Source organism: Kogia breviceps, chromosome 14 (assembly GCF_026419965.1).
Source record: "Kogia breviceps isolate mKogBre1 chromosome 14, mKogBre1 haplotype 1, whole genome shotgun sequence".
NCBI classification, from domain to species: Eukaryota; Metazoa; Chordata; class Mammalia; order Artiodactyla; family Physeteridae; genus Kogia; species Kogia breviceps.
Genome location: NC_081323.1, coordinates 11,221,641 through 11,237,773, shown reverse-complemented (window position 1 = coordinate 11,237,773; position 16,133 = coordinate 11,221,641). Strand labels below are relative to the sequence as shown.

Sequence of the window (16,133 nt, the reverse complement as noted above, 5' to 3'; positions counted from 1 at the left end):
ATTAACGCACACTTTTTATTATATTAAAATCAGGCAATGGTCTGACAATAAAAAGTCTACCTATGGAATACTGTTATGTTAAACTTTACTTACAGGATGTTAAATCCTTAGAACTAAGGTTTCCCCAGAAAAAGATGAATGGAAACATCAATTGCTTTTCAGACTTGATAGTTGCTGCTTCAAAAGGTGGCTTTACACAAACACTAAGTTGAAAAAAAAAAAAAAAAAAAAAAACCTTAGAACACAATGAATTGCTTTTATTTCGGTATGCGTCCAACATCTCAGCATTTAGTGGTCCTGAACAGAAAAGTGGAAAAACGCAGCCATTGGCCAGGAATTCCGGGGATCTGCCGTGCACACCGAGTTCTTTCTTATCCCTGCTGAGGACTGAGAGAAGCAGCAGCACCGAAACCAAAGTGTGCACCGAGTTCATGGTTCTTTTTGTTCCAGTTGTCAGATTCCAAACTAGACTCAAATGGATTGAAAGGATGACCAAAGGAGAGCCCTGTTTAAAACTTCTTCAATTTTTAAAAGCAAAAGCAATTACAGGAAAAGAAAACAATTCATTCAGAGGGATCGTGTGTGCTTACAAGTGTCTTCTGTGGCCTTTCTCCAAGTTTAACCACCAAGGACTTTGAGAGCTGGCAGGTCTGTGACCCTGGTGACTGTTCTTTACACCTTATCAAAACCTGAGCTAAAAAAACGTATCAGCTGATGACAGCAGAGGGGGGCAGGGCTGAGAACCCAATATTCATTTCCCAGGCTGGTGGAGAGTAAGTAAGTGTGGTTCCAAACTACATGAGGGAGGTCAGATATGCTTTCCAACCTTACCTGATGGCTTCTGGCCAAAGCAAGGTGTCATGGAAAGTGTTGGGTGGTGATGGTGACTTGAGGAGGAGGAAGGACAAAGCAGCACCCCTCGATTAAGGTGGAGGGAGAAGATATGGGGAAAGCCCTGAATTCCTCACCAAAGGCCAATCTCAGAGGGGAGCCGAGGGGGTTACAATCTATGCTTCGGCCAAGGGTGGTAGTGGAGAGTGGGAAGAGGATGGTGGCTCAGAAGGGGGGCAGCGTTTAAGACTTAAAGAAAGAAACCAGGGGTGCAGACAAAGCATCCCCCACACCCAGCAGGAGTCCCACAGGCTGTGACCTGAAACCCTCACATCTACTCTAAGAAGCCACCCCAAGCTGGAGGGCTGTTGCAGGGAGGGAGGAGGCAGGGGGAGGGGAAGGGGAGAAGGCAGAGACCCCAGGCCATGTAATCAGCAGCAAGGTGATTGCGTGATGTGTCTTTTCACAGTTGAGTTAGATGTGCCCCACCGGTTATGATGGGAATCAATTTAAATACTTTCTTGATCCCAGAAGTTCAACTATGTGGACAGTGGTTACACTTGACAGGATGATTTGTTATAGCACAACTTATATATTTCAAATGGACAAAAAATTAGTATCATTTACAGTATCTTAAGATAAACTGCCTTTGAATGGGAGCTTCCTTTCCAGTACTTTGAGGTCTACAAGATGTATCTAGAAAATTTACTACTGTGGAAAATGAAGACTGCTTAAATCGAATGGGGGGTAGGGGAGGGCCTGTGGTTTTTCTTTTTGATTAATTGCTGTAACACTGTCCTTCAGGAGGCTGAGGGAGTTTCATATTTTCTTTAGACATCATTAGGCGCCGAAGCTCTTGCAGGACAACTTTGATGCTATATGAATTCTGCCATTTTGCTAGCACTGATATGGCTCTTGGGTCCACCTACAGAAAGGCAAACAAAGAACAAATTACTGTCAGGCTCTCAAACAAAAGAAAAGTTGTATGCTGGAGCTAAGCTACAGTAGAAACGTGAGTAAAATGCATTTTCCAAGTTGGACATGCTGATCACACAGTGGTATCTAACATGCAGAATACCCACAGGATTCCCTCCCTCCAGTTAGTCTGTTTTTCCCTTTTTGTGTCCCAAACCCTCACTGTGTGGGAGAAGGAAATTCTGAATAAGTAAAGCCACCTTTAGAGAAACGGCACTGACACTTGGTGAGACTCAACCCGACCGGCTCTGAAACAACGACCTGAGGTGCTCCGGGGCTGGCCGCTGCTACCGCTCAGGGCCTGTGCTCTCAACACTGCGCTCAGGTCGTGGGCGATGAAGAGGCACAGGTCAGTAGGGCGAGCACAAGCAACCTGGCGAGGAGCCAGGCTCTAACGACAAGGGCCTTCCTCAGAGTCACACCCTCTCAAGTTACTGTAGCATTCCCCAAGAAATTTCCCGAAGTGTGAGCTGAGTCCTGGGTTCAGGACTTCAGGTGGAACTCAAGGACAACACTAAACACTGAACACAGTAACAAGGCTCACCTCTTTTCAGTTTTCTTTCAAGTCTTCTGAATACCTCAAAACAGAAGGCTTACTAGCTCATGCAATGCTAATATGCAGCACCCTTTAATACTTGTTGATCTCCCCTCTGAACAAGAGAGCAGGCCTCAGAGGCTCAAAAACCTTTGGCAAGCAACAAATGGAGGAAGAATTTACCAACTTTGCTTTGTTTTTGTCATATTTACCATTGCCGTTACTGCCTTCTTATGACAAATGAGGCTGGTTTCCATTTATGGCAGTGCAAATGGTAAAAGTAAGTTTAAAAAGCAAGACCATTAGAGGAAAAAAATAGTATGTCGTCCCCAAATAAGGCCCATGAGGTAAAAGTGTGACCTTGGGCAAGATCTTCCACCTCGGTTTCCTCACCTCTCTAACTCTTGGGTGTATATCAGGAGGACTGAATGAGCTCTTATCTCAAAGTGACCGGCATAGTGCTGAGTAATACAGGCCAGAGTAAATGCCGTGTAAGTTGTGGTTAAACACAATTGGGAAACAGGCCCTCACCCCAAATCTGCACACGCTCATACTGTAATATATTTTATCATCAAATAACCAATTAACATATGGACTCCGGCCCCAAGTGCCCCTGATATTAAAGTACAAAGCATTTTTCAGAGAACCCCAGAGAACAAGTAGGGGCAGGAAAAACAACTTACCACTCCATTAGAACTATTAACTCCATTCATATTAATTTTTGTTACAAATCTTACAAAGGGGGGTGCTTCTGGGTATTTAGGTCCACATTCTATTTTAAGGCTGTATATTCGGTTTTCATAAATTGTCTGGAAAAAAAAAGGGTACAGCCATGTCAAGCAATTACAAAGAATTCAAAAAGGTAGAACTTCTGAAACCTCATTTATTCGTGACTGCAGAACTGGTGCATCTGCTTCCATTACACGAAGTCTACTTGTTATTTGATAAGTTAGCAGTAATTAGTCCTTACACTGGTGTATATGAATCCTGGCCTGGGGCGGGGGGAATATAAAGAAGGCAGAAAATTTAAGCTAGTTATCACTGAAGTTTCATGTTAGTATTATTAAGCCCAATCAGATGGACTTGTTTTTATGTTAATTTTTCTATGCTCTGGGAAATGATGTGTAAGAGGCACTCTTCATTCTGGGAAGTCACACCAGATGTCTACTCATGCGGGGACCATCGGCCAGTGCATTAAATACCACCATGTACAAAGCACAGAACAGGTAACTCTTGAACTTCAAAACGAAGCACAAGGTGGGGGTGGGGGAGAGACAGGAGAGTCGCTTCCCACTTCATCACCACTTTGGGGTTGTGCTCTGTGAAAGGGATCTCAGTTGTAGGTGCCATCATCTCTCCCTGCTGTTTTTATGATGACCTGAGAGATTACTGGCATTGAGTACGTGAGGTAGGGAGCCAAGGATGCCAAACTGCACTGGAAAAGAATAGTCCTTCTCCAAATGCCAACTGTGCCTCTGTTGAGAAACACTGGAAAGGTCCAACCCCCTAAGCCAATGCGCGTTTCCCTTTCACTCCCGCCCAGTGAACCGCAGAACGTGCTGATCTTCCCAGGCTGTTCCTTCTGCCTAGAGTGCCATGCCCCCCACCTGAACTACGTCACAACCTTCAAGACCCAGTTCAAACACTGTATGAAACAGAAGGCTACTTCACAAGTTTTCTGTCCTATATGAAGTTGCACTATCATCATTTGCGTGCCTGAAGATCACACCAAGGGGTGACAGCTCCCCATCAGACCGGCCCCCTTGAGGGCAAGGACCACCGTCCTCTGGGTCCCCCTCTCAGGCACCAGTGCTCCTTCCTCACTGCATGCTGCACAAGAAACGGCTCCTGTGTAAACTGACATCTAGCGGTCTTTGGGGGGAATAAATTAAGGAAATGTGATTTAAATGCTTGAAAACACTGTCTAAATAGTGGCCCATCCCTAAGTTTAAAACTGGGACATATATTAATATTTTAAAATTCAGAAGGCAGTCTTAATATATGCATAGAAACTTTTCACATCCACTTAACAGGGACCCCAAGCTATAACAAAATCAAAAATAAATTCTGGATTTCCACCCACCCTCAAGATGCTCCCCCACTTCTTCCCTCATAAGTAGCAGCACCATCAAGCAGTTAAAGCAAAAACCTAGCAGCCAGCCATGACTCCCCTTTTCCTCACCCCTTACCTCCCAATCATCAAAAAGTCTCAGCTTCTACCTCCAGAAGAGATCCCACCCCCACCCACTTTCCTCCAACACCACACCTCATCTGAATCACCCCAAGTCTCTGCCTTCTCTCTCGCTCCCCTAGCATCTATCTGCTCCCCACACAGCAGCCTGACTGACCTCTCAAAACCGGAAACCGTTCCTGTGGCTTAACCCCTCCAGTGGCTTCCTGGTGACCTCAGAAAGGAAGTCCCGGTTCCTGGATCGGACCCTGTGCATCCCTGCCTTTCTCTCCATTCCTTCTTCTCCCTCCTCATCCAGCCCCAAGTTCTCTCTCCTGGGGGCCCTGATGCCAGCTGCTGCGCTGCGCACTGCAGCTCACTCCTCTCAGAGTCCTCCTGACCCCTGGGCTGAAGACGGACCCCCAGTCTTGTGTCTGACGCCCCTCACTGAACTCATAACAAGGAGGGCAGGGGCCTCAACTGAACTGGTATTCAACTGTTTGTTGAATGAATGAATGTTGCTCTTTAAGCTTTTATAAAACGAACACCTTGTTGCAATTAAGGACTTTCCTCAGAGAAAGAAAAACTCACTCAGTAAACATAACAAGCAGGAAGCGAAGAGTGGCACGGTTTCCGTACAGATTTATGGAAAATACGGTGAAAGGTCCAGCCTCAGCGCCTAACAGCCTCACACTCGATAAATATCTATTGACCGCATGGCTCCCAAATGCATCTCTGGGTGGGTCCTGCATTCCTGCTCACTGGCTTTGTCACACAATTCAAAAAGTCCCTGGGGGCTCACAGTAATTACCAAAATCACAAAGTCTGTTAAAATATTTGACACTACATTTTAGAGGCTCTGATGAACCAATTTATTCACCTGCCAGCATGGTCTGTGGCTTATCAGTGCTGATAAGAGGTCACTGATTACTCTATTAACAACAGCATCAAAATGGTTAAGAAGGTAGGCAGTTGAGTAATAGGATTCTGATTATTACATAGATTAAATCTTAACGTTACTCTTGACACTATGAAAGTCTAATTTAAAAACATCCATCTATGACTAACTTAGAAAAGAGAAATATTGAATTTCTGACCACTTATGTTCAACGGGCAATTGCATTGGAACACAGTGGGAAGTGCCTCAAGTCAAGTGAGCAGAGACACTGAAGGGTCACTAAAAAGCCCAAAGCGAAACTGTTATAGAAAATGAGGTTCTGGTTTTCTTCTCTTTTATGAGGGCTCCAAGGACCTGCTAAAAAGGTTTCATTGAAGAAAGGAAATGTGCCTGAAGGAGAATTGCTAGAACATTGTCTCCGTGAGGAACACTGCTCTCTTTAAGATTCATTATTTGATCATGGAACAACTTTGTTGAAGCTCACGGCTTGAGCTTCATAGGGCAATTTGGCAGTGCCTATCAACATGTTGAAACAGGCGTGCTCAGACCAGCAAGACCATTTCTAGGAATTTCCTACAGACAGACTCATACAAAAAGGTGAAGCACTGTTTAATTATTTTTGATACTGCAGACAATCTAAATGTCCACCTGCAAGAGACTGACTAAACAAATAAGGCATACTCCTATAATTGGATACTCTGTAGCCTTTTCAAAGGCTGAGGCCCAGACACACACGCACGCACCCCTGCAAAGGATGCCAAGACATAGCTCTTGGTATAGCCAGCAAGTTGCAGATTATGTACAACCTACAGAAGCAGACAGACACCTCCCTCCAACTCTGGATAGATTTATGTGTGCATAGGCTGTTTCATCCATTGATCACTACATGCCCAGAGCCTAGAGATCACAAACTTTTCTTGAGCCTAAAATATATATGAGATAATCCTAGCCTGATCATGAGGAAAACATCAGACCAATTCAAACAGGGAGACACTCTACAAAATATTTGACCAGTACTCCTCCAGACTGTCAAGGACAACAAAGCCAAGAAACACCTGAAACTGTTACAGGCACAAGGAACCTAGGACATGACAACAAAACATAATGTGGTATATTGGATAGGATTCTAGAACAGAAAACAGACATAAGGTAAAAGCTAAGGACACCTGAATAAATTATGGACTTCAGTTAATAATGTATCTATTTTGGTTCATTGGTTGTAACAAATGTACTGTACTAATATGTTAACAAGGGAAACTGGGGTAGGGCGGTGTATACCAGAACTTTCTTTCTACACCACCTGTGCAACTTTTCTGTAAATCTGAAAGTATTATAAGATACAATGAATGTTTGCTTATTTATCTATTTATATTGCAGTATAGCTGACTGACAATATTAGTTTCAGGTGTACAACATAGTGATTCAATATTTTTATAGATTATACTCCATTTAAAGTTATTATAAAATATTGGCTACATTCCCTGTGCTATACATCCTTGTAGCTTTATTTCTTTTATACACAGTAGTTTGTATCTCTTAAGCCCCTACCCCTATTTTGCCCAGCCTCCCTTCTCTCTCCCTACTGGTAACCACCAGTTTGTTCTCTATATCTGTGAGTCTGTTTCTGTTTTGTTATATTCATTTGTTTATTTTTTAGATTCCACATAAAAGTGTTATTAACATACAGTAATTGTCTTTCTCTAACTTATTTCACTAAGCATAACCCCCCCTCCAGGTCCATCCATGTAGTTTCAAATGGCAAAATTTCATTCTTTTAAAATGTATTTCTAAGATGTATGAGATATGAGAAAAGGAAAAAAGTACTGGCTGCAAAAATAAGCAAAGCACAAAATCTAAATTAATATATAAAAGAAAGATGACACTAGGTGAACTAGTCAACCACTATTCAGTTCAAATCTGATACAGTTATATAAAAAGTATATTTAATGTATAATGTGGGCATATGCTATGTTAGAATAAAGGATGGGCCCTCTAAAAAAGGGAGACCAGGTAGAGCCTGAGAAGATCTCAACAACTCAGGACATGGACAGGTAGTAAATGTACAGGAAGAGGTGTGAGAGGAGACGCATCGAACTACTGTGCACAGTTAATCTGGGGAGGAAAGTGGGGTTTGAAAGTTCGGGAAAAGCTGGGAAAAAAAGACACCACACAGTATTTAATATAGGGAATCGGTTAAACAGGTATCACTGGACTGAAAAAAGCTTTAAAAGAGAAACCTGAACTAACACAGAGGTAATAACTGCAGGGAGCAGGTATCACCTGTGTTAGCTAAGGCTTATTACTCCCTTTGTTCCCCCTTAAGGCTGGGGGGGACAAAGGAACAAAGCTGGAGTTGATCAGATCTAGAGGCTCAGAGGAAGAGGGCTCCAGAGTTGAACCCAGATCTCTAAGGAGGGGGTGCTGCGAGGCTGATGCTGGGGGTACCCCCAAAAGCTGGAGGCTGGAACCCACTGCTGATGCCAGGATGAAGGGCAATTACCAAAGTGGCGCAGACAGAACAAGAGGCAAACAGAAAGGAACAAGTCTCTTCTCTCTGCCTTACAGGCTCTCTCCTGTGTCCTGATTGGTGGAGTCTAACAGGAAGCCAGCTGACAAAGGAAAAATGTAGTTTGCAGAGTGCCAGCCCCAGGATCCAAAGCAGAGCAGGGAAAGGTGGGCTTGGAGCTTACTAACCAGCACCTGCACACACCCCTCTTAACAGTGACAAGACACAATTTTCCTCTGTACAAAAACTCTCTTCCCATCAGTCAGGGTATCCTTCTGAGTGAGCCATAGGTCCCTCTGAAGGCAATATTAATTATTCATTTCTCTAATTCAATCATAGTACCACCTGAATATTCTACAGCCTAAAGACTAAACTGCTGAGTTGACCACACAATCCTAATAGAAAATAAAAAGGAGAAAGGAGGCATTCGCTTCTTCCCATTTGCTTTCTGTTCCCACCAATGTCAGTCTGGCACGAGGCCCTCATCCTGGTAGCAAGAGCTGTCTCTGGTCTCCAGCTTCTGGCCTTTCAGTGTTCCTCCAACCAGCTCTGGTGGGCCCCACAAGAACTAACAGCAGAGGGTATCTGTCCTCCAGGTGTTAGGTTTCGATGGCCCCAGCCTCCCCTGACCCATCCCCCCAGACCCAGGCTGTGTTGATTGCTTTGTGTTATCTTTGTGTTCCCCCAGTGTGCTTTTTTGGCTTTTTTCAGTCCAACACCTATTTGATCAACTTCCTATATTAAATTCTCTCTGTTGAAATACCTAGTATGGTTTCTCTTCCTGACTGACAAATAATTAAGGGGAACAAAGTGAATTGCTTACTCTGTACTGTTTGAAAAACTTTACCAGAATATATTCATTTATCAGACATGTAACTTAAAGCTTTTAAAAAAGAGACAGATCAAGATGCACTGATATGGAAAGATGTCCACCATCTGCTAAGGCGAAAAAATATAATAAAGCTGCAAAACATTAAGCATAGCAAGGTCTCATTTTTATTAAAAAGGGTTATGTATTTGTTTGTGTACCCACAGCAAATGCCAGTAGAAACACATCACACACCAAATGATAAGTTTTTATTCTGTGGGTAGTATAATGAAATGGGGAAAGGATCACTTTCCCTTTACTTCACACACTCCTGTAATTGTTTGTTCTTAAGCATGCATACAATACTTTTAGATAAGTATGTGTATAAATACACACCTATACTCTAACCCACACATAAAAACACTATCTTGGAGAACCCCAGAGGTATTAATAGTGCTTCTCAACCAGGGTAATTTCTGTCCCTGTCCCACTCCCGAAGTGGTGGTAATCAGGCAACACCTGGAGACATTTATGACTGTCACAACAGGGTTGGGGAGGTGCTTCTGACATCTAATGAGGAGACACCAGGGAATGCTGCTAAACATCCTCTAATGCAAAGGACAGCTCCAAAACAAAGAATGACCCAGCCCAATATGTCAATAGTGCCAAGGCTGAGAAACTTTGCTCTATAACCTGGCTAGGGTTACCACCTCATGGTCAGAGTAGAAAGACTCCACGTCTAATGCTGTGGACAGTCACATGTTTGCCAGAATTTTGCAAGGGGCACTTGGATGGGAAGCTTTACTTTTTAGGTTTGGAGGACTTGCTTTCAAAAAAAAAGATTTATATATATATATATATATATATTTTTTTTTTCAAATAGCTAACACACACATATGATTAAAGCATAAAGAGTACAACAATACCGTGAAAATTAAGCCTCCTTTCCACCCTGATCCCTTTTGAAGGCAACTACTGTCATCAGCTTCTTTTATGTTTTCCAAAAGTATTCTAAGCACACAGAAGCACAAGTATGTGTCTAGCTTCTTCCTCTTCCCTCATCCACCCCCACCCCAAGTGACAGCACAGTCTGTATACTGCTTTGTACCTTTTTTCACTTAAATATCATGGAGATCACTCCATTTCAACACATATAAATCTGTCTCATTCTTTTTTTTTTTGTTTTTTGCAGTACACGGGCCTCTCACTGCTGTGGCCTCTCCCGTTGTGGAGCACAGGCTCTGGACGTGCAGGCTCAGTGGCCATGGCTCACGGGCCCAGCCACTCCACGGCATGTGGGATCCTCCCAGACCGGGCCACGAACCCGTGTCCCTGCATCGGCTGGCGGACTGTCAACCATTGCGCCACCAGGGAAGCCCTGTCTCATTCTTTTGAAAAGCTTAACAGTATATAATATGGTACATTGAAAGATACTGAGGTGCTTTCCAATATTTTGCTACTATTGAAAACACTGCAGGAAATAATTTTGTACGTACAGGCTTTTGGGCAATACATTCTAGAAAAGCTGAGTAAATTCCTAGCAGAATTGCTGGATCATATGGTATACGCCTTTTAAATAGTGGTGGAGGATTTTGCGTAATACGATAACAAAAATACAATAGGGAGATGAGTTACTCAGAGCTCTATTTAGATGCTTTAATAATTAGCTTGATATTCCAGATGCACAGCATATACCCTGTATGTTAATCATAAAATAGATTGGTCACAGGAAGCACCTAGAAGCAGGTAGTTCCTTTTATCACTTTGCTTTTAACCTTGGGGAGCCAGAGCAATAGAAACTATAAGGGTAAAAAGACAGACAATAACAAGTATTGGTGAGGGAGCAGAGAAACTGATACACTCATGCATTGCTGGTGGGAATGTAAAGTGGTGCAGCCACTTTGGAAAACAGTTTGCCAGTTGTTTAAAATGTTAAACAGAGTTATCATATGATCCAACAATTCCACTCCTATGTATATACTTAAGAGAACTGAAAACATCTGTCCACATAAAAACCTGTACACAAATGTTCATAGCAGTATTATTCATAATATGCAAAAAGTTGAAAAAATCCAAGTGTCCATCAATTAATTAATGGATAAACAAAATACGGTATATCCATACAAAAAATATTATTCAGCCATAAAAAGGAATGAACTATTGATAAGTGCTATAACATGAAGGAACCCTGAAAACATTATGCTAAGTAAAAGCCAGTCACAAAAGACCACATATTGATTCCAATTACATGAAATGTCCAGAACAGGCAAATGCATAGATACAGAAATTAAACAGTGATTGTCAAGGGTGAGGAGTGAGCGGGTAGAGGGCAGAATGGGAGTCACTGCCAAAGGGTATGGGGTTTCTTTCTTGGGTAATGAAAGTGCTCTGAAATTAGTGACAGTTGCACAATTCCGAATATAATAAAAACCACTGAACTGTACACTTTAAACGTATATTCTATGGTAAGTGAATTCTATGGTTTGTGAATTATGTCTCAATTAAAAAAAAAAAAAGGATGTAAAGGATATATGGAAAGTATCTTGCATACTGTAGCTACTCATTAAAAGTTAGCCCCGGGCTTCCCTGGTGGCACAGTGGTTGAGAGTCCGCCTGCCGATGCAGGGGACACGGGTTCGTGGCCTGGTCTGGGAAGATCCCACATGCCGTGGAGCGGCTGGGCCCGTGAGCCATGGCCACTGAGCCTGCACGTCCGGAGCCTGTGCTCCGCAACGGGAGAGGCCACAACAGTGAGAGGCCTGCGTACCGCAAAAAAAAAAAAAAAGTTAGCTCCCTTTGGAAAGAGATAAACCGAAACTCAGAGTAATCTCATATGTTTTAGGTGGAACAGCATATTTTCAAGAGAACTTAGTGCTCATTTTATTTGTTCATTTGTTTGTTTAAGTATATAATTCAGTGGTATTTAGTGTATTCACAATGTTATATGCTGGTTCATTCTTAGTTTGTTAGAACGTAAAAATCAGTCTGTTAACAAATCTGTTGAACATCTACCCCATTCTGAGTCATTTCTAGGTGCTCTGAAGTGTAAAGAGAAGGGAAGACTAGTTCTCATCTTCAAAAAACCTAAACCATTCTTAGGAAGATAAGAATGCAGTGAAGGAAGCCATCACTATACAGTGGACTTTCAGAGACAGCCAGAAATGATCTATATGAAGAAACAAGCCTTCTGGATCAAGGTTTTTCCCAGTATTTAATAGATTCAGAAAACCCCGATTTTCAGATTAAAAAAAGATCAAGAAATGAGTAAAACCAGATTGAATATTTTTTTTAAAACCCCCCAAACAAAACTACAGGGTCACAAAAATGATTCAAAAATTAACATTAAATATCAAAGCCAGTCATTCACCAGGAGTGTTTATGACAGTCTAAGAGCCCTAACACTGAGCGAGCACCACACTCTTCCTTTTTCAGACAGGGCCACATCCCATGTGTCTTTCTATCTCCCAGAGGCTGGTGCAGAGCCTTGCACGAGGTGAAAAGAATGACCGAACATCATCCCCCTTAAGCACAAGCAGACACAGGAAAGGGCCTGCTACACTCAGGCAGAATCTCCTACCGCTTGTCTGAAACACGTGTCACATTATTGGAATCTATTTCTTCACTCCTACATCAAATTACTACTTAACACTAGATAATTCTATAATGGGAACAGATGAAAACTCAAAATATAAATAGGAAGGAGACAATATAGCACAGTGGTTAGGAGCACAGGCTCTGGAGTGAGAAGAGGTTTGGGAATTACCAGCTATGTGACTCTGTGCGAGTACCCTGACTTCTCCAAGTGGGCTCCCTCATCTGTAAGACGGAACGCAACTACGCAACAGGAGCACCTTACAACAGGCTCTTGTGAGAATTAAAGGGCATTTCTGGGGGGTTTACTATGTGCCACAAAAAAAGGTTAGCTGCTATTATAAGACTGGGAACGCTCGAAAATCACAGAGCTCTAAAAGAGAGGTCCTGTTCCCCTTCCCCATTGTCTTTGTCTTCTTTGCAAAGGTCTTTGGGCCCAACAGAGCCTGGAACAGACCAGAGCAGACCAGGCAGGCAATAACCCTTTGTTGAATGGCCCAATGAATTAGGATACAGACGCATGGCAGGGCTGGGAAACAATGAATAAAAATCACAACCATGAAGGTTTTCCAAAGTTCAGCTGGACACTGTCTTCAGGAATGCTGGCTGTACCTGGAGCCTTGTTATTTGATAAGCCCAGGAGTTTGTTCTAAACTACATGAGGGTACAATTACCTCAAACCTCATTGTCTACATTGTCATGTGAATTCACACTATGAGTCTAAACAGGTTTTTGCTTACCATTTAGAGGGATTAAACAGCATCAGAGGAGGTTCAAATATATAAACTGAAACTGGTCAAAAAAGAATAGCCACATTTCAGAAAATATACCATTGGTGAGCTTTTTCCGTGATAAGGCTAATATTTTTTAAAAGGAGGCACAGTGAATTTAAGACATTGACATTTATAGCGGTAGCTCGACGCTTACTCTTGGAGGCCCAATTATCATCCCTGTCCATCTTGTAAGTGTCATGTCTTCGTCATCTTCTAGACCCCAGCTAACTGTGCCATCTCCTACTCCTTTCTGGCCTTCTTCGAGTTCTTCCAACAGTCGGAAATTGCGAGGGACTTTTACTCCTAAAATAAATGGAAAGAAATTCAAGATACTAGCAACTCCAGGGGAACTTGTAAGCCTACAGCTAGCTGTTCATTATCACTAGCTCAGAATAAAGATGCTTATGTGCTAAATACTGCTGTAAGTTGACGTACCTCAAGCTTGCTGCTTACGAAGCTATCTGTATTGACCAGCACAACCACAAGGAAGGGGCACGAGGTTTGCTACAGGTGAACTGACGACTACACCAGGGCTGGATGACCGAACCAAGAAAGACACCCCACCCCCATCCCTGGAGCTTTGACGAACTTCATGAAGGGTTTACAAGCCGAAATGCTGATTAGTTTGGGCACACTAGTTTGAGATGAAAACTAGGGTGCTAACAAAAATGCCTTGGAAGAAAAGAGGCTATTTCTTTTGTTTTGTTCTTATCCTACATTTCTGAGTCTAAAGGGCATGCTCATTTGTTGGAACGACTCTCAAACTACCTTAGGAGAAACAGACGTCCTGGCCCTATCATGTAACAACAGTGTTCTCTTGACCAACTCAGAGTCAACAGAAGGCGGCAAGGATGAAAAATTGCAAATATTTAAGTCATAGTTTCTCTCTTGTGAAAAAGCTAGAGGGTAGCCAGTTCTCTGCTTTACCCATTTCCAAAAATCCCAAAGCCTGGAAAGTAGCTCATGGAAGCAAGCACACAAACACATCTCACAGGTTCATGCCACTGTACCTAAGTTCAGGCTGAGGCTTGCACCGCTTCTGGGTGTCTTCCAGAACACAGTCTAGGTACTGGGGCCCAGGTGGGGATGTTATTCTCCCAACCAGTCCTGCCTACCTCTCTCCCCACTCACCTCTTCCCCTGGCATTTAGACTATTCCTCAGGAAAAAACTCAGGATCCAGGCAAGTTATAAGCTTTCTTTACTGAGCCTCCAACTGGCCAGACTCTCAGAGCCAAGCAGCACTTAACATATGATTATGAAGGAAGACCCACTGGAGGGACTCAAGACTGTGGGAGGTGTTCTCTGTATATCTCAGTATTTCCCAAAGTGTGGAACACATGTTACTATTAATTCAACTGGAATAAATACCTGAGGAAATCAGGCACTTTTCTAGGCACCAGGAAATAAGCTGTGAACAAAACAAAAACGCCTGCCCTCATGGAGCTTACCGTCTAGAAGGAAACAAATACAAATTATGCAAGTTATGTAGTATGACAGATGGTGGTGTTCTGGAGCAGAGAGTACTGGTGGGGGGACTTACAATTTTAAATAGGGAACATGACTTATTGGCAGCTGAGGGGAGAGTCTTCCAGTCAGAGAAAATAGCAGGTGCAAAGGCCCTGAAGTACAACCTTGCCCAGAGTGTCAAAGAACAGCAAAGATGCCAAATGAGCTAAGATCAAGTCAGTGAGGTGCAAGAAAAGTAGGAAATTAGGGACTCCAACTGTTAAAAAGCCACTGGAGTTTTGAATAGAGGAATGACAAGATTTTGACTTGCTCTTAACAGGGTCCCTCTGGCCGCTGTATGAAGAGTACAGTGAAGGGAGCTAGGGCACAGCTAAGAAGGCTATTGCAATAATCCCAGCAAAAGATCACAGGTGTTAACAGTGAAGGAACAGGGTGATAGCAGTGAAGGTGGTGAGAAGTAGCACAGTTTTAGATATTTCAGAGGTCTGAGCTGCTGAGATTTGCTGTCAGATTGCCTATGAAGTGTGAGAGAAAGAGAAGCCAACTATGGCTCCCAGGCTTTTTTTCAGATGGTACATGAGTGAACACTTCATTTTACAGTCATGTATCTATTTTTAAGAATAACTTATTTAGGGAAAGTAATGTTAAACTAATTTCCCCTTTATGATTATGTTAAAATTTTCCTTTTAAGATAAACATAAGCAAAAGAGTCAGCTGACTGAAGAAAAATATTAAATAGCACAGATGGTACTTGAAAGGAAACAGGAAAAATCTGAAAGCATTCTTGAATGGTCTGTTTGGAAAACACTGGCATTTTTTATCCACAGAAGAGCCAACTGGATTATTCATTTATACTGGATTAAGTCTCCTCCAGCAAACACGAAACCGAAGGCTGTTTGTGACATTATAAGCAAAAAACCCAGACAATTCAATGCCTTTTGTTTAGAAAGAGTTAAATCTCTAATAATCCTAATTTGGCTTAGGAGAAAAAAAATCACTGTGCATTACTACTGCTGTTACTATTGGTTACTTTATAAGCCTGCACTAATAAAAATGAATAGCACAGAATTGTATGGATAGGAAGACTAGTAAATATCTGAGGTACTTGTTCACAGATGGTGTAATGGGCTGAACTGTGTCTCAAGTTCATATGTTGAAGACCCAAGTCCCAGCATCTCAGAATGTGACTATATTTGGAAACAGAGCCTTTAAAGAGGTGATTAAGTTAAAATGAGGCCATTAGGGTGGGCCCTAATCCAATATGACTGGTGTCCTTACTAGAAGAGGAAACTTAGTTGTACAAAGAAACAACAGGTATGCACATCTGTATGGAGTAAAGACCATGTGAGGACCCAGTGAGAAGGCAACCACCTGCAAGCCAAAAGAAATCAAACCTGCTGATACCCTGATCTTGGACTTCTAGCCTCCAGAATTCTGAATTTCCATTGTTTAAGCTACCCAGTCTGTGGTATTCTGTTATGGCAGCCCTAGTAAACTAATACAGATGCTAAGTGCCATCTTAAGAAACCTGGATAGATTATCTCTAGGTGCAACTTGGTTACCTCTAGGTGCAAGGAT

At 42.5% G+C, this 16,133-nt stretch overlaps 1 protein-coding gene across 5 annotated transcripts in view; it reads right to left on the bottom strand.

Annotated features, from left to right (window-relative positions):
• Positions 1-236: 236 nt before the first annotated feature.
• UBE2V1 (ubiquitin conjugating enzyme E2 V1) overlaps positions 237-16,133 on the bottom strand; it is a 33,161-nt gene continuing 17,264 nt past the window's right edge. For 2 of the 5 annotated variants that reach the window (XM_059036089.2, XM_067012597.1), the window contains 3 exons: positions 13,242-13,390; positions 3,025-3,150; positions 237-1,756 (listed from right to left, as the gene is read on the bottom strand). In XM_059036089.2, coding sequence (XP_058892072.2) covers positions 1,610-1,756; positions 3,025-3,150; positions 13,242-13,390 — 422 coding nt within the window. In that variant the 3' untranslated portion in view covers positions 237-1,609. Of the gene's footprint in view, positions 1,757-3,024; positions 3,151-13,054; positions 13,107-13,241; positions 13,391-16,133 lie in introns of those variants that run through there. The other 3 variants (XM_059036093.2, XM_059036092.2, XM_067012596.1) reach the window with 3 other exon arrangements.